This window comes from Nyctereutes procyonoides, unplaced genomic scaffold (assembly GCF_905146905.1).
Source record: "Nyctereutes procyonoides isolate TBG_1078 unplaced genomic scaffold, NYPRO_anot_genome, whole genome shotgun sequence".
Classification (NCBI taxonomy): domain Eukaryota; kingdom Metazoa; phylum Chordata; class Mammalia; order Carnivora; family Canidae; genus Nyctereutes; species Nyctereutes procyonoides.
This window is the reverse complement of record NW_026575155.1, coordinates 18,101,219-18,125,633: the sequence shown is the minus strand read 5'-3', so window position 1 is coordinate 18,125,633 and position 24,415 is coordinate 18,101,219. Positions and strand designations below refer to the sequence as shown.

The 24,415-nt window shown below is 56.3% G+C and overlaps 3 protein-coding genes across 6 annotated transcripts in view; 2 read left to right on the top strand and 1 right to left on the bottom strand.

Annotated features, from left to right (window-relative positions):
• Positions 1-1,749: 1,749 nt before the first annotated feature.
• Positions 1,750-3,068, top strand: CUNH21orf58 (chromosome unknown C21orf58 homolog). The gene is made up of 2 exons (XM_055313722.1): positions 1,750-1,851; positions 2,185-3,068. Exons 1-2 carry the CDS (start codon positions 1,762-1,764, stop codon positions 2,353-2,355), a joined length of 261 nt encoding a protein of 86 aa, XP_055169697.1. The 5' UTR covers positions 1,750-1,761; the 3' UTR covers positions 2,356-3,068.
• A 2,783-nt stretch (positions 3,069-5,851) lies between these two features.
• YBEY (ybeY metalloendoribonuclease) lies at positions 5,852-10,062 on the bottom strand. Of its 4 annotated transcripts, none has more exons than XM_055313591.1 (6): positions 9,979-10,062; positions 8,449-8,799; positions 7,514-7,642; positions 7,030-7,140; positions 6,726-6,794; positions 5,852-6,430 (listed from the first exon to the last, which is right to left on the bottom strand). In XM_055313591.1, exons 2-6 carry the CDS (start codon positions 8,656-8,658, stop codon positions 6,344-6,346), a joined length of 606 nt encoding a protein of 201 aa, XP_055169566.1. In that variant the 5' UTR covers positions 8,659-8,799; positions 9,979-10,062; the 3' UTR covers positions 5,852-6,343. The 4 variants fall into 4 exon arrangements, with proteins under 4 accessions (XP_055169566.1, XP_055169565.1, XP_055169567.1 ...); XM_055313590.1 differs by lacking the exon at positions 9,979-10,062 and adding an exon at positions 9,105-9,256 and having other exon boundaries at positions 8,449-8,954; XM_055313592.1 differs by lacking the exon at positions 9,979-10,062 and adding an exon at positions 9,105-9,256.
• MCM3AP (minichromosome maintenance complex component 3 associated protein) overlaps positions 8,727-24,415 on the top strand; it is a 53,009-nt gene continuing 37,320 nt past the window's right edge. The window contains exons 1-11 of the mRNA XM_055313485.1: positions 8,727-8,791; positions 9,955-10,244; positions 11,659-12,984; positions 13,540-13,763; positions 15,898-15,976; positions 16,450-16,594; positions 18,256-18,446; positions 19,221-19,360; positions 20,960-21,157; positions 21,664-21,932; positions 24,217-24,379. Of these exons, the coding sequence (XP_055169460.1) occupies positions 8,727-8,791; positions 9,955-10,244; positions 11,659-12,984; positions 13,540-13,763; positions 15,898-15,976; positions 16,450-16,594; positions 18,256-18,446; positions 19,221-19,360; positions 20,960-21,157; positions 21,664-21,932; positions 24,217-24,379 (3,090 nt within the window). The remainder of the gene's footprint in view (positions 8,792-9,954; positions 10,245-11,658; positions 12,985-13,539; positions 13,764-15,897; positions 15,977-16,449; positions 16,595-18,255; positions 18,447-19,220; positions 19,361-20,959; positions 21,158-21,663; positions 21,933-24,216; positions 24,380-24,415) is intronic.

Here is a 24,415-nt window from a genome sequence, read left to right as displayed (position 1 = left end):
CCTGGGGGCAGCACGTGGCCTCCTGGTCGCCTGCACGTTGGCGTGTTGACCTTAGGAAACCCTTCTGGGGCCTCTGAGGAATGAGAACTAGGAATCGGGAGAACCGGGGGTGGCCCGCTGTACAGGTTGGCTCACCCGCTCCCCTGGGGGCGTCTGGGGCTCTGTGGTGACGCCAGGGCCATCAGCTCAGGTCGTGGTCGGGGTCCCGGGATCCAGTCCCACGTCGGGCTCCCCCATGGAGCCTGCTTCTCCCTCTGCCTGTGTCTCTGCCTCTCCGTGTCTCTCATGAATAAATAAAATCTTTAAAAAAATTTTTTTTTAAAAAACACCATAAATGGTTTCTCCTTTTAGGTAAGTTTTTGTTTTGTTTTGGGGGAGGGGCAGAGGCAGAGAGAGAATCCCCAGCAGAGTCCCCACTGAGCACTGACTTGGCTCCATCCCAGGATCCCAGGCAGCAACCCGGAGCGCGGTGCCCAACCCCAATGGACAGCGTCACCCGGATGCCCCTTACATGAGTTTCAAATCCTGGGATTTAAGGCCGCCTTATTGAGACGACAGAGCAAAGAGCACAAGCTCCAAGTGCGCAGTGTGACGGGCGTGGCCGTGGGTGCACGTCCCGACCCCATCCCCCCCACCGGGGCAGGGGGCGAGCGCGCCGCCCAGAGGCTCCCCCGACTGCTGCCCTGCGCCCTCACGTCCGGGCAGGACACCGTGTCCCGCCTGGGCCTTGCTCACATGGTGCTTCTGCTCAATGGGAAGCTCCCCTGGGCGGGGGGCTGCTGCTGCGGGACGGGGGCTGCCCCGGGCCTTTGCCCAGGAAGCGGCTGCTGGATGCAGCCTCCCCACCTCGTGACCTTGCAGGGATTCGCGTTCCCTCGGCCGTGGCCGTGGGAGCTGCTCTGTGCACCCCCCACCGACCCCATGCTCCCAGGCCCGGGACAAGATCTGTTCCTTGAGGGCCTCGGGGCAGAACCCATAGGACAGGTCTCCACAGAGGAAACAGCGGTGTGGGGCCCGGAGGCTTGGCCACCCCCGGATCTGCAGGGAGGCCATTGGGGGCAGAGCTGGCCCGTGGGGAGGCTGCTGCCCACCCCGCTCCCGCCCCGTCTGTGGGGGCCCCTTATTTGGGAGGGTGAGGGGTTCCAGGGCCCTGCGTAGAGCCTTGGGGCCTCCTTGCTGTGGGACAGGCTGGGGGAGGTCTCACAGCAGGGACACCCGAGGTGAATTGATGGGTTCAGGGTAAGGAGGCGCCCCAGGCCTCGGGGCTTGAAACAACAGAGAAGCACTTTCTCTGGGTCTGGAGCCCGGAACCCTCAACGCAGGCCCCCCAGCAGCTGGAGGGGGGGCAGGTCCTGGCTCGGGCTGCGGGGTCCCTCTCCAGGCCCTCTCCGCTCTCGTAGGAACCCCCGTTCGTGGAGGTAGGGCCCAGGATCACCCAGGACAACATCCGCTAAGATCCCTAATTACATCTGCGGGACTGTCAGAGGTCAAGGGGTTTTGGAGGGTGCTCGCCTCCCGGCCGTGTAGCGTGGGGGGACGTGTCTCTGGGCGCAGGACTGAGGCCAGTGGGACACCCTCCTCCACACACATCCTCCAGCCCCGAAGCTTCACGCCTCGGACGCGCCCAGGGCCCTGCGCAGCCCCCTACCCCCAGTCCCGGTCGGGGGCGCGAGGCCGGAGGAGAACGAGGAGCCCCCACCTCTCCTTCCAGACATGGTGGAGATGATGCTGATGCAGAACGCACAGCTGCACCAGATCCTCATGCACAGCCTGATGCTCAGAGCCCTGCCCTCATCCGTGTTTTCGCCCCCCGGGGCATCCCAGGCCGCCCCCCTGCACCCCGGCCTGCAGGTAGGCTCCGTGGGCAGCACGGCCTAGGGGGCCACGCAAATGGAAGCCAGAGGCCTGGGCGGCTTTCCGTGTCTGACCCGGGGTCTGCGCGAGAAGCCCCGGGCGCCCCCCTCCCACCGAGAGGCCCAGGCTGGGCCAGGCCCTCCGTCTGTCCCTCCCTCCCTCTGTCCTTCCCCTCCGCCCCCTCCCTCCCCTCCCTCACCCCCTCTCCCCTGCTCCCTTCCCCATCCCCCCATCCCTCCCCGTTTCCTGTGAGGCCAGCAGGGTGCGCCCAGGGAGCAGGGCCCGATGGGCTGCTGTGTGCCGGGCCTCACTGGCCTCCCGCTCCTGCAGAGGCCCCGGGCGCCGTCCGTGCATCACCACCACCACTACGCGCCCCCAGCCCCCGGCTCCCTGCCCGCTTGCCCGCCCTGGCCCGCGCTCCTGGCCACCCTCCAGCCCACGCCCAGCCTCCTGCCTGCACTGCACCCCCTGGCCCGCCCCGCGGTGGCCCGCAGCCCGTGAGTCCAGGCCAGCCTCGCGGGTCCGCGCGGTGGGACCCCTGGGCCGGCTGCACCTTGTCGCCCCTGCTGCTGGCGCGGTGGCCCGTCTCCCGGGGCCTAGGCCGTGGCAGGGAGTCTGGAAAGGCCCTTCCCCCTTCCAGGGGAGGGGGGGGGCCCGGGAGTCAGGGCTCGGGGTGGGCCCGTGCCCTGACCCCCTGGGGAGGCCGCCTGGGGCCTGGGCGTCGGGCCAGCAGGGCAGGAGCGGGGCTGTCGCGGTGTCTGCAGGCAGGCAGGGCGATGACGGCACCTGGGCCTCCCGGCTCCCCTAGGCCCGCCTCTGACGGCGCGCTGCCCACCCAGGCGGCCGGCCCGTGGGCCTGGGTGCAAGGACTCTGGTAAGCGGGGTCCCTGAGGCCCCTCGGGTGTGGTCGCCGAGGCCCCGAAGTCGCCGGATGGGCCCGGGGTCTCGTCGGGAGAGGTGGCCCAGGGGCCCCGAGAGAAAGGATCCACGGAGCAAACCTTCCTGCGGGGGAGCAGGCTCGGCGGAGCGGGAGCGTGAGGGTGCCCGGCTGCTGCCTCCCCCGGGGGAGCCCGTGGGGCCACGGCCAGGCACCTCTGCATGTTTGCCTCCCTGGGGCTGCGGGGTCCTGACCTGAACCTCGCCTGCACTCTCTTCACTTTTCCTCTGTTTTTAAAAATTATTTATTGGGGATCCCTGGGTGGTGCAGCGGTTTGGCGCCTGCCTTTGGCCCAGGCGCGATCCTGGAGACCCGGGATCGAATCCCACGTCGGGCTCCCGGTGCATGGAGCCTGCTTCTCCCTCTGCCTGTGTCTCTGCCTCTTTCTCTCTCTCTGTGTGACTGTCATAAATAAATAAAAAAAATTAAAAAAAAATAAAAATAAAATTATTTATTTATGGGGGCAGAGGGAGAAGCAGGCTCTCCACGGGGAGGCTGATGCGGGGTCCATCCCAGGGCCCCGGGGTCACGCCCTGAGCCTCGGGTGCCCCATCCCTTGCTGTTTTAATTTTCACATAAATGTCATTTTTAAGGGGATCCCTGGGCGGCTCAGCGGTTTAGCGCCTTCGGCCCAGGGTGTGACCCAGGGTCCCAAGATCAAGACCCGCATCGGGCTCCCTGCATGGAGCCTACTTCTCCCTCTGCCTGTGTCTCTACCTCTCTCTCTCTCTCTCTCTCTCTCTCTCTCTCTCTCTCTGTGTCTCATGAATAAATCAATAAAATCTTTTTTAAAAAATGTCATTTTTAAGTGCTACACATGTTTTCACGAGCACTCTTGGGGTAAGCTCTCGCGCCCCGAGTCCCACGCCAGCTGGAGCGCCCCTCGCTCAGCTCCGGCCCCCCGGGAGCAGACGGCAGCGGTGGCTAAGCGGGCACCACGCAGGTGCAGCCCACGAGCCCTGGGAGCCCCCGCAGGACGGCAGTAGGTGTCCCCATGGGCCGCCTGGCACCAGCGTCTCCTGCGAAGTGCAATGCAAGGTCTGACTCCGCTTATTTTCACGTTGACATTTTCTAACACGGTTTATTTTGTAAGTTCACAACGTAACTTTGATTAACACCAAGAAGCCCCCTGACAGAGGCGGGCGGTCCCTCGTGGCCCAACACACGGGAAGCCTCCATTCTGTCCGCGTCCGGAGGCAGGCAAGCCCGGGTCTTCACCCGCAGGACCGTCTAATGCTGCCAGTCACTAACTCCGACGACAGCCGCCATCTGCGGTCCAGCTAGTTGGACACTGTCAGGCCAGGCCCTGGCAGCTGCCCCCACAGGTCCAGGGGCAGGGCTTCCGCGCCCCCTCCCCGGGTCCCACTAGGTGGTCCGAGTGGCTCAGAGCCCCGGCAGCGTGAAGCGGGCGTGCAAGTGGGTGAGAAGGGGCAGGGGTGGGAGGCGGAGCACAGCGCTTGGGTGCCCTCGGGTAGGGGGGGGCACCCGGCCGCAAGGACGAGCGCCCACCAGGTCTCCGGGCTCCGTGGGATCGGGCCTTGCGGGGCGCCCTGGCACGGGCCTGGGCAACCCAGGGGCCCCAGCAGGAGGGGGCGCCGCTGCTCGCGGAGCCCAGGTGGGTGGCCTGGGGGGGCGGGCGTGAGAAGCACACAGCCAGGGAGAGCTGCTGCCACGCAGGTCAGGGCGCGGCTCACACGCCCTGCGGCCTTCAAGGATGTAAACCCCTCCGAATCCATGGAAAAAAAAAAAAAACAATAGAAAAATGAGCACAAGGTGCTCCACAAGGAGCCTTGGGTGGCTCAGCTGGCTCACTGGCCAGCTCCTGATTCGGGCTCAGGCCACGACCTCGGGGTCAGGAAATCGAGTCCCTGGTCGTCGGGCCTCTTGCTCCGTGGGGAATCTGCTTGGGAGTCTCTCTCTCTCTCCCTCCTGCTCCTCCCCCACCAAATAAATCCTCGGAAAAGGAAAATGAGCGCAAGACGTGAGCAGCTACGGTGGACGGGACGCCAACGAACAGGGTCACCGGTGACGAGGACTGCAGGACAGCTTTAGCACATGCATGACCAAGGGGGGGACGGGCTGCGTGGAGGCTGGGCCCTGGGCCCCAGGGTCAGAGTGGGCTGCGGGGGGACAGTGACTGGGTCCTGTGGAAGCACTGGGCATCGCCTGATAGAGCGGGACACCCCCTGATGTGACCACGAAGCACGGGATGTCCGACATTCCGGCTGGCAGGAGTGGCAGGTTTCGGGACCCCTTCGGCCTTTTTTTTTTTTTTAATTTTATTTATGATAGTCACAGAGAGAGAGAGAGAGAGGCAGAGACACAGGCAGAGGGAGAAGCAGGCTCCATGCACCGGGAGCCCGATGTGGGATTCGATCCCGGGTCTCCAGGATCGCGCCCTGGGCCAAAGGCAGGTGCCAAACCGCTGCGCCACCCAGGGATCCCTTTTTTTTTTTTTTTAATTTTCTTTATTCATGAGAAACACACAGAGAGAGGCAGAGACCCAGGCAGAGGGAGAAGCAGGCTCCATGCAGGGAGCCTGACGTGGGCCTCGATCCCAGAATTCTGGGGTCACGTCCTGGGCCGAAGGCAGACGCTCAACCACTGAGCCACCCAGGCATCCCCACTTCGGCCTCTTACAAAGAACGGCAGAGGCAAGAGCTTTGTGGGGTCACCTTCGGTCTTGGCTGAGACACTAACGGGCAGGTGTGCAGGCCCACGAGGCTTCAGGAGCGCCACAAGCCCAAATCTGCATCCCTGAGAGCCCAGGGACAGTCCAGGCTGAGACACAACCAGTCTGGCGGGAAATGCATTTTCATGCTTTTCAAGTGGCTTCACGGGAGAAGCCCAATTCTCAGAATTGTAGTATCCCTGGCTTTAGGGCCAAAAGGTGCCCCAGGAGGCTGCGTGTCATTGCCGTGCCCTCTCCAGAGCTCCAGGCAGGGCCCGTGGTGCTGCTGCCGACACCGGTACGTGGGAGGCCCAGGCGTGCGGGCCCAGTTGGCCTGGTGTGCCTCCACGGCCTGCTCCCGTGATGCCCTGGGCCCAGCACAGCTTGCATAGGCTGTGACGTCCCCTGTGTTTATTTCAGTTTCAGAGGCTAAGACAGGAAATACCGACAGAAAGAGGCTGTGGGACGTGGCAGTAGGAGCTCAGGGCACCTCCTGGAGCCGGGAGACACAGCTCAGCGGGTGGGCGGGGATCTGGGGCATGAGAGCTCGGGCCTCAGCGGTGTCCTGGGGAAGGGGACTGACGCAGGCTCCCGAGCAGGGGCTGCACCCCCTTCAGTAACGGATGCGGTTCCTGTGAAGAATGAGGAACGAATGGAAGCTTCTCTTATACTTTCAGAAAAAGGTTCCACTTATGCAATTTTGGCTCAGAGCGTGTGTAACTTCTGCAGCCCCACGGGCCAGCAGTGACCAGCAGGGCCTCAGTTTGCTGGAGTCTCTGGTCCTCAGGCTCAAAGGGGAGGGTCCATCTGTCTTCCACGTGTTGTTCCTGTGACCTGCAGAGTCCCTCAGGTGCCACCTGGGTGCCAGGCCTCCAGCACCATCAGAAGAGGCCCCGGCTCAGGGGCTGGAGCCTGGTCCCCGTGAGCCGGCTCAGCTCCTCAAGGACCTGCTTCTCCTTCTGGTACATCTGAAAGAGGAGTGGAAACCCACTGTGGCCCCCCAGCGGCCGGACCCGGGTGCCCCTGGGGGAGGCCCCTCCCAGAGCCCGTGTCCCAGGCTGTGGCACGAGGACCCCCAGTGGCCGGAGCCCAGAGCCCGTCTGAGCCTGCATGTTCTGACCTTGGTCCCACCTGATAAACACCAGCCTCCCTGCTCAGACTTTTTACAGCTAACGAGTAACACAGTAGCGCTTGCAGAGCCCAACGTTCTGGACAAACACTGTCTTCTCCTGGGGCCCCGTGCTGCTGGAGGGCCGCGCCTACCTTTCGCCACTCGGCCTCTGTGCTGTGTGTGAAGCCCAGCAGGTGACAGAGCCCGTGGGCGGCAGTCACCTGTCGGAACAACGAAACAGCTGTTTCAGGGACTGGTCAGACCAAGCCCTGAGCTGGGGGGGAGGGGCGGGGGAAGGCAGGGAGAAGTCAGCCCACGCCTGGCGTGCAGTAGGACCCCAGGGTAGGTGGAGGGTACCCAGGGATGTGAGCAGGTGTCTGTGTGCAGCTGGGGGCCAGGAGGAGAGGGGCCTGGCCCTGTTCTGGGGGATGAGGGTCCCAGGGGTGGTGGGCTCACCCTCCGCAGCAGGTAACAGCCTCCGGGGAGGTGGGTGCGGGTGGGGGTGCAGGACGGAGTCGATATGCACGGTGGCCCCACAGGGGCACACAGCGGCCACCCACAGCGACCCTGGAGCAGAGCCTACGCTGAGCAGCCCTTTCTCCACCAGGGCTCTGGCCCCTCTCGAGAAGAAAGCCCGCCGTAGAACCCGCAGGGAAGGTAAGACACGGTGGCTTTCGGAACCCCCCCCCCCCCCCCGCCTTTTCTTTCAGGTCAAGGGGAGGAGAGGCCAGTCCCAAGGTCCCGGAGGCTACGGTTCAGGGAAGGCGTCCACTCCGCAGCTCTGAGGTCGCGGACAGGGCTTGCTGACTCCCTCTGGCCCGTTTCCGGCCTGCAGGGGGCGAGCGGCCCGGGCCTGGGGGAGAGAGAGGGTCCCCGCCACCCGCCGCGGGCCTCCCTCCTGCAGGAGCCGGGCTTCCGGGCGGCGGCCGGCCACGCTCACCGTCAGGGCGTCATAGTAGTCCGCGTGTCCTCGGCACCGCTGGAAGACGTACTCCACTCCCAGGACGATGTCGCCCAAGTTGTAGTCATCTCGGGAACGAGGCCGGGGAAGCTCGCCTGCTTTCACGTTCTGCGAATGAGGAAACCCCAATTGGAAGACGACGTCCTTGGGGCTGACGTGATGACGGGCCTGCACGTCCTATTCCGGGACACACCGCCCAGGGGTGCGGGGGGCGGGGGGGCACCCACAGCAGAGCCCGTTTACGGGCGACCGACCCCACCGGGCTGCTGTCCCCTGCCCTTCTCCAGCAAGTCATGCTGCCCCACATCGGTACAATCTTCTATCTGTTCCTTCTGTTTTAGTCCCGAACAGTCTTCCACGTTTTCCCACATAAACCCGAGAAACCACCAGCGCCTTCCCCTGAGGCCTGTTCACACGAAGCGCGGCGCGTGGACAGATGCTTAGGGTGTTAACGTGTCTCCTGCAAGGAAGAAATGCCAAGCGACCGTCCCAGCTGCTTGTGCTCCAGCAGCTCCCCTCCCGCCTGGCGCCACACGCTGCGGCCCGGCCTTCCGAGTCTCGCCTCTGCTGTCACGCGTGGGAGGCCCTGACCGCTGCGGGCGGCGTGCACATCGTGGCCTAATCGCTCTTAGGTCTGTTGAAACCACTTTTTCAGTGTTATCTTCCATTTTCAGTGAAAAGATCCAGAGTTAGGTAAAAGCTTCACCCGCACATATTTGGTACCCGGTACCGAGTCGTACTTGGGATTCAGGAAGCAGGGGCGCCGGCGCCGGGAGCCAGGCGGGGCTCTTGAGCTGGGGTTGAGGGTTCGAGCCCACGCTGGGTGTAGCGAGGACTTAAAATAAGTAGAAAATCTTAAGGAAAAATGCAGAGGCTGATGGCCGGAGGCAGGGGCCTGAGCGGGACACGCTTACCTCGTGAAACGGAAAGGAGAGCACGTCGGTGGGGCGGTCGTCCCCGCGGTAGGCCCTGTTGAGGCGCTGCATGCCCTCGTTGTCCACGCACAGCAGGCCCAGGTCGAAGTCCCGCACGCCCAGCACGGCCCTCAGCAGCTCCACCCGGGAGCGGAGCGGCGCCCTCCGGACGGGGACAGCCCGCTGCGGGACGCGGAGCACCAGGCTCATGGCCAAGCCGCGGGGTGCTCGGGGCCGGCGGTCAGTGGGATGTTGTGGGGGGTCCCCAGGGGGGTGGCATGTACCGCCGTGGAGACACGAGGATGAGGGCGTGGGGGACAGTCGTCAAGTCACGGAGAGTCAGGTAGGAGCCTGCAGGGAGGATGGGATCGAGTCAGGTAGGAGCCTGCAGGGAGGATGGGATCAAGTCAGGTAGGAGCCTGCAGTAAGGATGGACTGGATCAGGGTGGGAGCCTGCAGGGAAGACGGAAGCCTGCAGTGAGGACGGACCGGATCAGGGTAGGAGCCTGCAAGGAGAATGGAATCAAGTCAGGGTAGGAGCCTGCAGTGAGGACGGGATTGAGTCAGGTAGGAGCCTGCGGTGAGGACGGGATAGAGTCAGGTAGGAGCCTGCAGTGAGGACGGGATCGAGTCATGTAGGAGCCTGCAGTGAGGACCTGTGGTGAGGACGGGATCGAGTCAGGTAGGAGCCTGCAGCGAGGACGGGATCGAGTCAGGTAGGAGCCTGCAGTGAGGACCTGCGGAGCAAGGATGTGAAGGAAGAAGGGGAGGCTGTGAGGTGAGGTGGGGGAGGGGCGCTGAAGGGGGGCGGGAGGAGAGCAGGGAGGGGTGAGGGTGCAGGAGGGGAGCGGGGAGGGGTGCCGCGGGGTGAGGGGGGAGGGCTGAGGGGTGAGGACGGGAGGGGTGAGGAGGGGAGGGGAGCGGGGAGGGGTGCCGCGGGGGGAGGGGGAGGAGGGGGGTTAGGGGTGAGGAAGAGAGAGGTGAGGGGGGCGGGAGGGGAGCGGGGAGGGGTGCCGCTGGGTGTGGGGGGAGGGCTGAGGGGTGAGGACCGGAGGGGTGAGGATGGGAGGGGAGGGGAGCGGGGAGGGGTGCCGCGGGATGAGTGGGGAGGGCTGAGCGGGGAGGACGGGAGGGGTGAGGGGGGCGGGAGGGGAGCGGGGAGGGGTGCCGCGGGGGGAGGGGGAGGAGGGGGGTTAGGGGTGAGGAAGAGAGAGGTGAGGGGGGCGGGAGGGGAGCGGGGAGGGGGGCGGGAGGGGAGGACGGGAGGGGGGAGGGCTGAGGGCTGAGGACGGGAGGGGTGAGGATGGGAGGGGAGGGGAGCGGGGAGGGGTGCCGCGGGGTGAGTGGGGAGGGCTGAGCGGGGAGGACGGGAGGGGTGAGGGGGGCGGGAGGGGAGCGGGGAGGGGTCGGGCCGAGCGCCGTGGGCCCCGCGGGGTCCGGGCCGCCGTCCGAGGCTCGGGCAGCCCCGGGGGAACGAGCCGCACCCCTCCCCGCGCCTCCCCGGAGCCCGGAAGCCGGCGGCTCACGTACCGGCCCGAAGCGACGGCCCCGCCCGGACCCCGCGCACCGGAAGTCCCCGGCGCCGTCCGGCAGCGAGCGGAACCCGAGTGCGGCGGGGCGCGGGGGGCGCGGAGCTGCGCGCGCGGACCGGAAGTTGGTCCGCCGCGTCTGTGTGCCCGGGCGCGCCGAGGAGGGCCGGCTCCGGAGGCCGCGGGGTGCGGTCTGTGGCTCCCGCCGGCGCGGAGGGCGCCCCGGGGCGGCGGCGGCGGCGGGTCTCGGGGTTTCGGAGCCGCACGGTGAGCCCCGGCGGAGGCAGCTCCCCCCCGCCCGCCCGCCCCCGTGGTCCGCGGCGTCGGCCCCGCCCTTCCCTGGTCGGCGGCGTCTCTGCGGGCCGCGGCGGGCCTCGGGCCTCGTCGGGGGGCCTCGGAGGTACGGGGGTGCGTGAGTGTGTGAGTGTGAGCTCCGGGGGGGGCGCCCCGCGAGTGTGAGTGTGAGCTCCGGGGGGGGCGCCCCGCGAGTGTGAGTGTGAGCTCCGGGGGGGGGGCGCCCCGCGAGTGTGAGTGTGAGCTCCGGGGGGGGGCGCCCCGCGAGTGTGAGTGTGAGCTCCGGGGGGGGGCGCCCCGCGAGTGTGAGTGTGAGCTCCGGGGGGGGCGCCCCGCGAGTGTGAGTGTGAGCTCCGGGGGGGGGCGCCCCGCGAGTGTGAGTGTGAGCTCCGGGGGGGGCGCCCCGCGAGTGTGAGTGTGAGCTCCGGGGGGGGGCGCCCCGCGAGTGTGAGTGTGAGCTCCGGGGGGGGGCGCCCCGCGAGTGTGAGTGTGAGCTCCGGGGGGGGGCGCCCCGCGAGTGTGAGTGTGAGCTCCGGGGGGGGCGCCCCGCGAGTGTGAGTGTGAGCTCCGGGGGGGGCGCCCCGCGAGTGTGAGTGTGAGCTCCGGGGGGGGGCGCCCCGCGAGTGTGAGTGTGAGCTCCGGGGGGGGCGCCCCGCGAGTGTGAGTGTGAGCTCCGGGGGGGGGCGCCCCGCGAGTGTGAGTGTGAGCTCCGGGGGGGGCGCCCCGCGAGTGTGAGTGTGAGCTCCGGGGGGGGGCGCCCCGCGAGTGTGAGTGTGAGCTCCGGGGGGGGCGCCCCGCGAGTGTGAGTGTGAGCTCCGGGGGGGGGCGCCCCGCGAGTGTGAGTGTGAGCTCCGGGGGGGGCGCCCCGCGAGTGTGTGAGTGTTTGTGCTCGCTCCGGGGCTGACCGGGGCGGCCTGGGAGGGGCGGGGAGAGCGCCCCGCGGAGAGAGCTGGGAGGAGTGAGGCCGGCGAGTAGGAGCGCCCGTCCCCGTCCCGTCCCCGTCCCGTCCCGTCCCGTCCCGTCCCGTCCCGTCCCCGTCCCGTCCCGTCCCGTCCCCGTCCCCGTCCAAGCCCCGGCGGGGCTCTGGCTGCGGGCGGCCGTCTGAGGGCAGCTGCGCCCCTGGCCTCGCGGGGAGCCCGGACCAGCCCCGCGGAGCGATCGCAAAGGTTTCCTCGTCTGCGGGGGCGCCTTGAAGGCCGGTAGCGAAGCCATTTGTTCTTTCCACCCCCGCCCCCCATGTTGCTCAGAAACTGACCCCTGCCCCTTCGGTTTGTCCGACTTCAGTTTCCGGAGCTCGCTCGCAGGTCCTGGTGGGCGACGCGGTGACGTGGAGCGGCGGGTGGACGTGGAGCGGCGGGGTGGACGTGCGGCGGCGGGTGACGTGGAGCGGCGGTGACGTGCGGCGGCCCCCCCCCTCCCCCCCCCCCCGGGGAAGGCGCCAGGGAACGGCGAGCGGGCCAAGATGAACCCGACGAATCCCTTCAGCGCGCCGCAGCCGCAGCCGCAGCCGCAGCCGCAGCCGCAGCCGGGGCCTTCCCGGCGTCCAGCAGCACCTCCGTGGGAACGTTTCAGGCCAAGCCGCCCTTTCGGTTCGGTCAGCCTTCTCCGTTTGGACAAAACAGTGCGTTGCCGGGGAAGACCGCGGGGTTTTCCCAGGTGTCCAGCTTCCCGGCGGCCTCTGGAGGAAGCCATTCGGCTTCGGCGCAGCCCTTAGGATTCTCCCAGACCTCGACCGTCGGACTCTTCCCTGGCCTTGAACACGCTCCGGCTTTTGTGGCTGCGGCGGCGTCTGCAAGTGCAAGTGCGCCTGCAAACCCAGGATTCAGTTTCAAGTCCCCCAGTTTTGGGGCTTTCCCGAGTACTTCTGCGTTTGGACCGGAGACTGGAGAAACAGCAAGCTCTGGGTTTGGGAAAACAGAGTTTAGCTTTAAACCTCTGGAGAATTCTGTGTTCAGACCGATATTTGGGGCTGAATCTGAGCCAGAGAAAACTCAGAACCCAATTACTTCTGGGTTTTTCACGTTTTCTCACCCAATTAGTAGTGGGCCTGGGGGGCTGGCTCCGTTTTCTTTTCCTCAGGTGACAAGCAGTTCAGCTGCCAATTCAAACTTTACTTTTTCAAAACCAGTCAACAGTAATAATTCATCGTCTGCCTTTACCTCCGCTTTGTCGAGCCAAAATGTGGAGGAAGAGAAGAGGGGCCCTAAGGCCCTGTTTGGCGGCGCTTCTAACAGTAGCTTCAGTAGCTTCCCCATCTCCCCAGGGCCTCTGGCTGAAGCGTTCCCAGCTAGCAAAACGGGCGTAAGACAGGGATGTGAAGAACGGGTTTCCCAAACGGACCCTCATTCCAGCCTCATGAAGGGCCTGAAAAGGAAGGAGGAGCAGGATCGCTCCCCAAGGAGACATGGCCACGATGCGGCAGAAGACTTGGACGCCCTGTCGAGGGGCGACCACCCTCCAGACAAACGGCCCGTCCGCCTCAATCGGCCCCGGGGAGGCACCTTGTTTGGTCGAACCATACAGGATGTCTTCAAAAGCAATAAAGAAGCAGGTCGTCTGGGCAGCAAAGAATCTAAAAAGGACATTGGCTGTGTCGAGTCTGGGGAAAATGACCACGTGACCATCCCAGGAGGGAGTCCGTCTGTCTTGGCACCCTCCCGGCTCCCAGGTGTGAATAAAGAGGAAGAAACTGAAAGTAGAGATAAAAAAGAAGGTGAGATTTAAATACGTGCACCATCCAGTAAACCCTGGCAGGTGCTTGGTAAATTTCCCTGGGTCTTAGTTTGTTGTTTCTGGTAAATTTTCTGTAAACACTGGGAATCCTAACAGACCAAGAGCATGTCTTACATACATGGTGCCTCCCACTTGACATGTATCTGAGAGGCGACTGGTTGGCTCGGTGGGAAGAGCGTGTGCGGCTCTTGATCTCAGGGTCATGGATTTGAGCCCCATGTTGGATGTGGAGATTACTTAAAAATAAGTAAATAAATAGACAAACGTTGAAATTTCACATCTGATACATTTTCTAAAAGGATTTATTTATTTATTTATTTATTTATTTTTGAGAGGGCACAAGACCAGGGTGGGGGGGGGTGTTAGAAGGGGAGGGAGACAATCTCAAGGAGGTTCCAGCTCCCCGCTGAGCTCAGAGCCTGATTCAGGGCCTGATGCGGGGCTCTAGCTCACCACCCTGAGATCCCGACTGGATCCAGCGGAGCCACCTAGTGGCCCATCTGATACACTTCTGTGCTGCCTCTCTGTCCCCTAGATTCTCTAAGAGGAACGCCTGGACGTCAAAGTAAAAGAAGCGAGAGCACAGACAGTCTTGGGGGTTTGTCTCCGGCTGAAATCACAGCGATCCAGTGTAAGAACATCCCTGACTGTCTCAATGACAGAACCATCCTGGAGAACCACTTTGGTAAAATTGCTAAAGTGCAGCGTATCTATACCAGGCGCAGCAAAAAGCTTGCAGTGGTGTATTTTTTTGATCATGTGAGTATTTCCAAGAAATTTAACGTGAGTGAAAAAAAGTTTGAACTTTGTCACTTTAAAACCTGCTTTTTAATCTGTGGGTCATGTGCTAGAATTTGGGCAAGCACTCGAATATTTTATTCTTGGAGAGGTTAGAATAGCACTCATAACTTGGAGTTATTCATGTAAGCATGCAGTCCCTACCGCATGCAGCCCTCTAGAAATGCTGGGCGAGTGCTTCCCTGAGGCAGATTCCTCTGAAATGCGTGGGAGTGGCTGTGTAATCACACAGCACTTTTTCTAAATTGAGTTTTGTTTTATTTGGTCATAGTGCACTATCACTGTAAACATTCAAACAGTACAGAAAATGTAGACTCCCCTAGTAATCCCATTCTCTAGAGATCACTGATGTTATTTGTTGGGTTTATAGCTTGACATAAACACATGCATGCCTGACACGTTGGCAGTAGGGTGTGAGCGTATAGGGTGTGTGCATAACCATTCACATTATGTACTTTTATATCTTTATTGTTTTTCTAAATATTCTTGTCGGGGAAAAATCATGTGAGGAATCAGTAAAGCAGAAAGCATGTCTTCATACATTTTTTTAAATGATGAAAGTGTAGCCTGTTAACGTAGGAGAAAAAAAAAAAACAAAGTCTATGGGAGGAAGCGCAAAATCATCGATGAGTCTATTGTGTTAGATACCAACTATGCATATTTTGGTTAATATCTTCACAGATGTGTAGTCATGTCTTTACACAAATGAGATCACACTGCAGTGCTGTCTGGTAACCTTTCTGGGTAGCAATCTTGAGTATTTTCTGAACTCAGTAAATAACCTAGATTAGGAAAGGATTGTTAAATGCTGCATGGCACTGTATGCTGTTTACCTACTTGGCCAGTTTTCTATGTGTGGACATTTTGTGCATGTATTTCTGATTGGCTTATATCCTTTGTTTGATTAAATTCCTGAGAGTAGAAGGAAGGTCTGTGCCAAAATACACGCATAGCTTTAGGGCTTTTGACGTTTATTCCTCTCTCTTGTTTTTCTTTTCCCCAATTCATGACATTAATTACATTCACAATGTTGTACAGACATCACTCCTATTTCCAGAACTTTTTCGTCATCCCAAAGAAAAGCTCTAACTGCTAAGCAATATTTCCGTTTCCTCCCTCCCTCAGCCCTTGGTGACCACTAATCTAATTTCTATCTATGAATTTGCCTATTCTAGAAATTAAGTGGAATCCTGTAGTATTTGTCCTGCTTATTTCGGTCAGCATCATGTTTTTAGTGTTTGTCTATGTGATTGTACCTCATTCCTGTTATGGCTGAGTAATACTCTGTTGAGTAGAATCATATTTCGATGTATTACATTTTCTTTATTAACCTATTGATGGACAGAAGTTGTTTCTACTTTTTGGCTATTTTGAATAATGCTGCTATAAACACAGTGGCAAATGTTTCCTTAAGACCCTGCTTTTAGTTCTGTTGGGTAGGTACCTAGGAGTGGAATTGCTGGGTCATATGCATTGTTCTTTGTTTTTGTTTTTGTTTTAAGTTATTTGGCTCTTGCGATGTATTTATGTTTCTAGCTGAATCCTAAAAAATATTTATGTGATATATAAGAACATTGTCATCATAAGCAGTTCATTGATCGGTACGATGCTGAGGTCCCCTGATTACTCTCATCTCTCCTGTTACCCAGGAGCAAACACCCGTTAGCTAGCGCAGTGTGTATTTTTCTGGAGATTTGCATAGGTATGTGGATAGGTACATATGTAGTTGGCTTTGTGATAAGTTGTATCCCGTGTGTATCATTTTCTTCTTTTTGTCTTCAAGTGTGACTTGGCAATCTTTCTGTTACTGTATGTGTAATCCGATGGGGAGAGTCCTCTTACCAGCTGCCAACAAGGCCATGCTTTGGATTCCGTCCCAGTAAATTTATTACTTTGAAACGGGAGAAGAGTGAGTCCACGCCTGGGAGGTGGGTAAGGGAGGCCAGGACTGTGGCTGCCGTGTCTGGAGGTGGACTGGATGGTCAGAACACGGCCGGTGAAGGCCTCGCTCCATTGTGCAGCCGCATTTGAGGTTTTAATCCCCTTTCCTTGGGTGTCCTGATGGCCTCATACATTGTGTTGTGGACTCTTCCAGGCGTCTGCAGCCCTGGCCAGGAAGAAGGGGAAAGGCTTGCATAAAGACATGGCTATCTTTTGGCACAAGAAGAAAATAAGTGAGTTTGTGGTTATTCTTGGTATGGTCTCCAGTGCTGTGTGTGTGTGTGAGCCCTGCCCCCCAAGCTCTCACCAGTGCCACAGGGTGGGGGTGGGGGGTGATTGTCAGTGCGCCCTGTGTCTCCCAAGTGTTTCTGAGGCTCCTCTGGAACCTCCTATAACAATTCAAAGGATGTTACTTTTTCTTTTCTTTTTTTTTTTTTTTTTTAAAGATTTTATTTATTTACTCATGAGAGAGAGAGAGAGACAGAGGCCGAGACACAGGCAGAGAGAGAAGCAGTCCCCATGCAGGGAGCCCGATGCGGGACTCGATCCTGGGACCCCAGGATCACACTCTGGGCCATAGGCAGGCGCTAAACCACCCAGAGCCACCCAGGTGTCCTAGGACATTACTTTTTCAAACACAGTAAAAAAAAAAAGTCCAGCATCAAGTGATTTGTGGTTTGTGAGCTCTGTGCTCTTATGTCCTCAGGTCCCAACAAGAAGCCGTTTTCCCTGAAGGAGAAGAAGCCAGGTGACGCGGAAGCCAGTCATGGCCCTGAGGACACACCCTTTCAGCACTCTCCCCTTGGCAAGCCTGTGGTGAGGGCCGCAGCCGGCACCCTCCTGAATAAAAGGTACGGCCGGTCCTTCCTGTGGGTTCTTCGACTTCTGTACACCCGGTGACGGTCATGGCAGGGCAGTGGGTGATACGCTGACACCTGAGCATGGGGACTGGGAGAGGGAGAGGGAGAGGAGGACATGGTGGAAGGGCAAGGGGGAGATGGCTGGGCACAGCCCCTGGGGCCTTGCTCGCCCCCTCGGGCCCATGTCCCATGTGCTTGTACTTGCACCTGAAGTGTCTGTGGAAGAAGCAACTTTCTCCCTTGAGAGTCCAACAGGCCGTATAACCAAGTGTCCCTAATAGGTCCTCGTAGCTGTTCCCAGTATGATTTTCCGTAGGTCTCGCTTGTCACGGTGAGGTGGTCTCCCTCAGCTGCGTGTTGGCTGGGGAGCCGGGGGTCCAGCCCTCAGGTGGGAGTGGCACATGGTGTGTGCTTCACACGGCCTCCCCACCCCAGTGGAAATCAGCTCCCAGAGCACCCCGGCCCTCTTCCCACATCACCCCGCCTCCTCCTCACAGTCTGCTTCTGTTTGATCCTTCACATATTTTGGTCAGTGGATTGTTTCCTCAACTTTCACTTCACAGTTAGTTTAGTTGCTGGTTTGCCTTTGCTTTTCCCTTTCCCACTCAGCCAGTCACATCTTCTTTAACACTTGAGTTCACCGAGTGTTGAAAGCCAGTTAGAAAAAGGGGACACTCGGGATCCCTGGGTGGCGCAGCGGTTTAGCGCCTGTCTTTGGCCCAGGGCGCGATCCTGGAGACCCGGGATCGAATCCCATGTCGGGCTCCCAGTGCATGGAGCCTGCTTCTCCCTCTGCCTATGTCTCTGCCTCTCTCTCTCTGTGTGTGTGACTATCATAAATAAATAAAAATTAAAAAAAAAAAAAAAAAGGGGGACACTCGGAGACATCGCCCATTTCTATTTGCTACATCCTTCTACCTGTGAAGTGGTGTATGGAGTATGGAAACATAGGCATGCGATTTCCTCATGGGTTTTTACTTTTAAAATTTAATTTATTTTTAGGATTTAATTTATTTATTCATAGAGACACCCAGAGAGAAGAAGAGACACGGGCAGAGGGAGAAGCAGGCTGCCTGTGGGGAGCCCAATGCGGGACTCAATCCCGGGACCCTGGGGTCACGACCTGAGCCAAAGGCGCTCGGCCACCCAGGCGTCCTGGGCTTTTATTTTTTTAATCACAAGCTGAATTTCATTTTTTTGAGATAGAAATCTACAGATACTCATTTTAGCTCTTTAAATGGGCTCATCTTATTTTATAAAGTGTAGAATATTTCAACAACAAATTTTTTTTTTTAAGATTTTATGTATTCACAAGAGACACAGAGAGAGAGAGAGGCAGAGACACAGGCAGAGGGAGAAGAGGCCCCATGCAGGGAGCCCGATGCGGGACTCGATCCCAGGACCCCAGGATCACGCACGCCCTGGGCCGAAGGCAGACGGTCAACCACTGAGCCACCCAGGCACCCCTCAAAATTTTAAAACTGTAGTGAATGACGGGAGTAACACCTTTGTGCTCACTAGCATCGTCAAGGCTTGTCTCAAGTCAGTGCTTGTAGTTTTCCAGTTTTGGAGGAGCAGAACGTCTTCAGAAGTGGAAGTGATGGAAGCACCTGACGGATGCCAAGCCCTTGATGTGTCACTTTTCTTTGTAGCTCTCCAGTGAAGAAGCCAAGTCTTCTAAAGACCCATCAGTTTGAAGGAGACCCTTTTGACTCGGGCTCTGAGGGCTCTGAGGGTCTTGGGCCATGTGTATCATCCCTTAGCACCCTGATAGGTACCGTGGCTGAGACTTCTGAGGAGAAATACCGCCTGCTTGACCAGAGGGACAGGATCATGCGGCAAGGTATGGTGGGCACATCTCACCTGTGGTCCAGGGACCTGGCTGAGGCTGAGGTCATGATAAGGTCACTCCGGGAGCTGTGAGGAGGGAGCAACCCTGCCCGTGGGGTCCACTGTCCTTGAGTCTCTGGGCCCTCCGGTGCCCCGCATATTATGTGCTATTTACTAGTTTCCTAAGGGGCTGGGTGGATATATGTGGATATAATGCAGATATGTCTTTTTTTTTTATCATACATACATTATATCGACACGGTGATTTTTATATTCCAAATAAAATTAGTGGGTATTGAAATTTTCCAAAATAAAAATAAGCTGTGTGTATTTTGAGCCTGAAGTTGTTGTATTTCATCTCACTTAAAAGATAATTTGTAACAATTTTATGGGAAGTGGCAGTGGTTTAATCAGGACCAAGGTGTTTGTTGTTATAGTAATAATGGGATAAAAGAGAACCAATGCAGTACTTTTAGAGCACCAGTGTGTTTGGAATATTTACAATTAGCAAATTGATCTTAACAAACACACCGCAGCATGGTTGTTCATTGTTGAGTTGCTACAAAGCCTTGGGCAGCGATGCGTGCCGCCCTGCCAGCGTGCAGTGCAGACCTGTGGCTGTTGCGAGGGGACGGGGCCTTTGCGTGCCCTGCTACCTGACGTTATAGGCCATACTGCCCTTTCTCTACTCCTGGTGCTTTACTTCGTCTTTTGTGTATGGCATTTGCTTTCATTTTTCCTTTTATTGTCATAGTAATTGTGTTACACATTTTTACTTGTCATTTAGCTCGAGTGAAAAGAACCGACCTGGACAAAGCGAGGACTTTCGTTGGGACATGCCCAGATATGTGTCCTGAGAAGGAGCGGTACATGCGGGAGACCCGGAGCCAGTTGAGTGTGTTTGAAGTGGTCCCGGGGACTGACCAGGTGAAGCCCCTCGACCTCTCTAGGCTGCCGTCCATATTTAATCTTCAGGGTGGAGGTGGGATATATATACATAGGGGCGGGTGGACGTAGTATTCTTTGTACTTTCTGTACATATTGATACTTGATTTGGGTGTTTACCTTTGTAGAGGGTGGCAGGGATTTAGAGTGTGGCTACTGTGAATGTTCATACTAAATTGTTCTGTGAGGTGTGTACTAAACAATCTTGTGTAAGGTGACTGACCCCATGGTACTCTGAGGTATAGATGTAGATATAGATTTGTTTCATAGATTAAAAGTTTCTTTCCTTTTTTTCACAATTTTAGTCCTACCTTTTCTGTGTTTGTGTTTTGACAGTTGAGATTATTCTCTAGATGCAATTGTGTGTGAATCCTTTTCACTTAAAATTATGAACATTTTCTTTTCTGATAAACTCAGCATCTTTTAAATGAAAGTATATTGTTTGATTATGTAGCTCTATCAAAACTTCCCATTTTGCAATCACTAGATAGGCTATTTCTAATATTTACATTTCATTAATAATCCTGTTGGGCATATTATGTGTAGTGAGTCTGAAGTAGATAGATTATTTCCTTCTGATAGATCCTAAGAATTAAACTACTACATCAGAGGATATGACCTTCCTTGAGATTCCTGAAGATGTGTGTGCCTATGCGTGTTCCTAAATTGTTTCCTGAGAAATCTGTACCACTTTAGATCCTTTTCCTCTTTGTTAATTTTGCTTATGGCCTTTTCTCTTGGTTGGTAGGTTTTGTTTTTTTTAAAAGGATCTTATTTTTAAGTAATCTCTTTACCCATCGTGGGGCTTGAACTTATAGCCCTGAGGTTGAGAGTCCCATGCTCCATGGATGCCCCTTGGCTGGTGTTTTTAGGTTGCCCTTGCCCAGTGTCGGGTCCCCAGCTGGGCAGGAGCGTCACCGCAGAAGCTACTACCCTAGGAGACAGTGGTGCTGGCTTGCAGTGGATGACCAGGGTTCGGTCCTGTGGGCATCTGAGCTTCTGCCCTTCTGCTACACATCTTCAAGCTCCTCCTGCACGCGTGATACCTCCAGGCCTTTGTGTGCAGCGATCCTGGCCCCTCGAGGATCCTACTGCTGTCTCCATTTCCTTTCTAGTCTGTGTAGACTTACTTTGGTGTTTGAGTGTGGCTGAGGTCTGTTACAGTGCTTCAGAGTCCTTACTTGTCACACCTCTACCCTTGGAGCAATGCAAGTGTATCTCCACTTACGTTCTTTCTTCTTTTTTAAAATTTTAAAGTAATCTGTGTACCCAATATGGGGCTTGAACTCAGAACCCCGAGATCAGGAGTTGCCAGGCTCTACCAATTGAGCCAGCCAGGCACCCCCCAGGCACCCCCCACTGCTTCTTCACCCCTTGTTATATTCACTAAAAACACATTTCTCATTTGTTTTTGAATTTTGGTCATTACCTTCAAACAGAAATTTTACCTTTGAAAATTGTATTTTATACTATTGATCTTGTAGGAGGATGTAGGTGATTTGCCCCTCATTTTAAGGCACAGCTGCAGGGGGGCTGGCCAGCACCTACACGCAGCTGTTTGGCCCCACTGTGTCTCCCCAGGTGGACCACGCGGCAGCTGTGAAGGAGTACAGCCGTTCCTCCGCTGATCAGGAGGAGCCCCTGCCCCATGAGCTGCGGCCCTCGGCAGTGCTCAGCAGGACTATGGACTACTTGGTGACCCAGATCATGGACCAGAAGGAGGGTAGCCTGCGGGACTGGTACGACTTTGTGTGGAACCGCACGCGGGGCATACGGAAGGTATCAGCCACTTCCATCAGAAAACTAGAAAATGCATGTGAATTCCACAGTTGAAGCGAGATTTCATTTTATTTTACTCAGTTATATTTTATCCATGTAAAACAAACAAAAAAAAAACCCTGCTATTACTTAAAATCATTGCAAAGTCCTGTTAAAATGTGTATTATGGGCTTTGTTTAAAATTGACAAAAGAGGGGATCCCTGGGTGGCTCAGCGGTTTGGCGCCTGCCTTTGGCCCAGGACGTGATCCTGGAGTCCCGGGATTGAGTCCCATGTTGGGCTCCTGGCATGGAGCCTGCTTCTCCCTCCTCCTGTGTCTCTGCCTCTCTCTCTCTATCATAAATAAATAAATATTTAAAAAAAAAATTGACAAAAGAGAAATTCAGATAGTTATGATCTTCTAATAGTTTGCTATGCATGGAAATAAGTGTGTGAGATCTGTGTGTGTACGAGACACATGTGTATGTAAGGTTGTGTGTGTAATACTCCCTCTTGCTTGTGGCCAGGACATCACACAGCAGCACTTGTGTGACCCTGTGACGGTGTCCCTGATTGAGAAATGCACCCGGTTCCACATCCACTGTGCTCACTTCATGTGTGAGGAGCCCATGTCCTCCTTTGATGCCAAGATCAACAATGAGAACATGACCAAGTGCCTTCAGAGTCTGAAGGAGATGTACCAAGACCTGAGAAATAAGGGTGTGTTCTGTGCCAGTGAAGCAGAGTTCCAGGGCTACAATGTTCTACTCAATCTCAACAAGGGGGACATCCTAAGGTAAATTTTCAAATTTGGAAGCTAGCCTAAACTGTATGGAAAGGCAGGGCTTTTTTTTTTTTCCTAAAGATTTAATTCTTACTATTTTTGGAAAAGATTTTGTTTCTTTGAGAAAGAGTGCATGAGCAGGCGGTAGGGGCTGAGAGAGGGGGAGAAGCAGACTCCTCACCAAGCAGGGAGCCCAGCATGGGGACCTATCCCACGACCCTGGGATCCTGACCTGAGCAGAACACAGACACTCAACCGAGTCACACTCAGGTGCCCCTTAAGATTTTATTTTTTAAGTAATCTTTACACCCAGGGTGGGGCTCGAACTCATAACCCCGAGATCAAGAGTTGTGTGCTCTACTGACTGAGCCAGCCAGGTGCTCCAGAGCTCCAGTGGAAAGGCAGGATTTAAAGATTTTTTTATTTGTTTTGAGAGAGCTTGAGCAGGGGAGAGAGTCAGAGGGAGAGGGAGAAGCAGGCTCCCTGCCGAGCAGGGTCCTAACCCTAGGACTCCAGGATCATGACCTTGAACCAAAGGCAGAACCTACTGAGCCACCCAGGTGCCCCAAGAGGCAGAATTTTTTTTTTAATTTAAAAAAAAATTTATTTTATTTAAATTCAATTAACATAGTGTCAGAAGTAGAGTTCAGTGATTGACCAGTTGGATATAACACCCAGTGCTCATCTCATCTTGTGCCCCCTTCTTCATGCCCGTTCCCCAGTGACCCCATCTCCCATCCCCTCCCCTCCAGCCAGCCTCAACTTTTTTTTTTCTTAAGATTTAACTTATTTATTCATGAGAGACACAGAAAGAGGGGCAGAGACACAGGCAGCGGGAGAAGCAGGCTCCCTGCATGACGTGGGACTTGATCCCGGGACTCCAGGATCAGGCCCTGGGCTGAAGGCAGGCGCTAAACCGCTGAGCCACCCGGGCTGCCCCCAAGAATGAATTTTAAACACTGGCCTGGTACACAGGTAGACGTTTATATGAGAAATACGGCAGGGGATCCCTGGGTCTCTGTCCTTACTGTTGGTAAACCAGACTTGGTGACAACCAGTGGCTCCTTTAACTCCAAGACTGCCTTACATATGCTAAAGCTGGTTTTTTTAGCTTACTGTTTTCCCTGAGGACCTTGTTAGTGATAGTCTAAATGTGTCACTGATTTTTAGTTCTAAAATTAAATCTTAGAGATAACCTAGCTATAAAAAGGGGTTTGCAGTTTTTTTTTTTATATGATAGGTATCTCCCTATATGTTTTTCATTTTTTAAAGCTTTTATTTATTTATCATAGAGCGTGAGCGTGGGTGTGCATGCTCTCACAATTGGGCAAGGGAAGGGGCAGAGGGAGAAGGAGAAGCAGACTTCCCACTGAACAGGGAGCCCAACATGGGGCTCGATCCCAGGACCTTGAGAAGCATGACCTGAGCCGAGGGCAGATGCTTCACCCTCTGAGCCACCCAAGTGCCCATCTTTCTTTTTAAATTTTATTTATTAGAACTGGCAAGCAGAGGGAGGGGCAGAGGGAGAGAATCTCCAGCGACTCCCTGCTGTGCGCGGAGCCCCTCGTGTGGCTCAGTCACATGACCCTGAGATCAGGATCTGAGCTGAAACCAAGGGTCAGGTGCTTAACCAGCTGAGCCACTTAGGTGCCCTGATAGACATCTTTTGTGAGTGATTCAGTCAACTCTGTTTATTTATAAAGCAACACAGAGTTAAATTTTTTTAGATGTCATCCTCATGAAAAACAGCTGGCAGTCATTTGGCATTAAAGTTATTATTTGATAATCCTTAAATTGTTGCTTGAATTTATCATTTTTAAAAAGATTTTTTTAAGGATTTTATTTATTTACTCATGAGAGACAGAGGCAGAGACACAGGCAGAGGGAGAAGCAGACTCCCTGTGAGGAGCCTGACGTGGAACTCGATCCCAGGACCCCGGGGTCACATCCTGAGCAGAAGGCAGACGCTCAACCACTGAGCCACCCAGGGGCCCTATTTACCATCTTTTTAGACAGCCCTATTGTTCCAATCCAACCCAAGACTGACTGCTTTGAAGTTAGTAAACTGAATAGAATGTCACATCTATTTTCATGGATATTTTGTCTAAATAAAAATAAAATTAGGGGCTCCTGGATGGCTCTGTCAGTTAAATATCCGACTGGGTCTTGGCTCAGATCTTGATCTCAAGGTAATGAGTTCAAGCCTCATGTTGAGCTGCTCACTAGGCCTGGAGCCTAATGAAAACAAATGGAAAAGAAAAAAAATTCTAATCCCTTTGTCTTCTTTAATTGACAGAGAAGTACAACAGTTCCATCCTGCTGTTAGAAATTCCTCTGAAGTGAAATTTGCTGTTCAGGCCTTTGCTGCACTGAACAGTAATAATTTTGTGAGATTTTTCAAACTGGTCCAGTCGGCTTCTTACCTGAATGCTTGTCTTTTACACTGTTACTTCAATCAGGTGAGTAACACGGCTGTACTTACAGAATTGGCAGGG

What these genes read in the sequence shown, in the direction of transcription:
- CUNH21orf58 (XM_055313722.1), top strand. Translation starts at nt 1,762, where the DNA reads ATGCACAGCCTGATGCTCAGAGCCCTGCCCTCATCCGTGTTTTCGCCC. An exon ending in CCCTGCACCCCGGCCTGCAG is followed by an intron (nt 1,852 to 2,184) that starts GTAGGCTCCGTG and finishes CCGCTCCTGCAG; the next exon opens with AGGCCCCGGGCGCCGTCCGT.
- YBEY (XM_055313591.1), bottom strand. Translation starts at nt 8,658, where the DNA reads ATGAGCCTGGTGCTCCGCGTCCCGCAGCGGGCTGTCCCCGTCCGGAGG. An exon ending in TCTCCTTTCCGTTTCACGAG is followed by an intron (nt 7,643 to 8,448) that starts GTAAGCGTGTCC and finishes CCTCATTCGCAG; the next exon opens with AACGTGAAAGCAGGCGAGCT. An exon ending in CAGAGGCCGAGTGGCGAAAG is followed by an intron (nt 6,431 to 6,725) that starts GTAGGCGCGGCC and finishes CTCCTCTTTCAG; the next exon opens with ATGTACCAGAAGGAGAAGCA.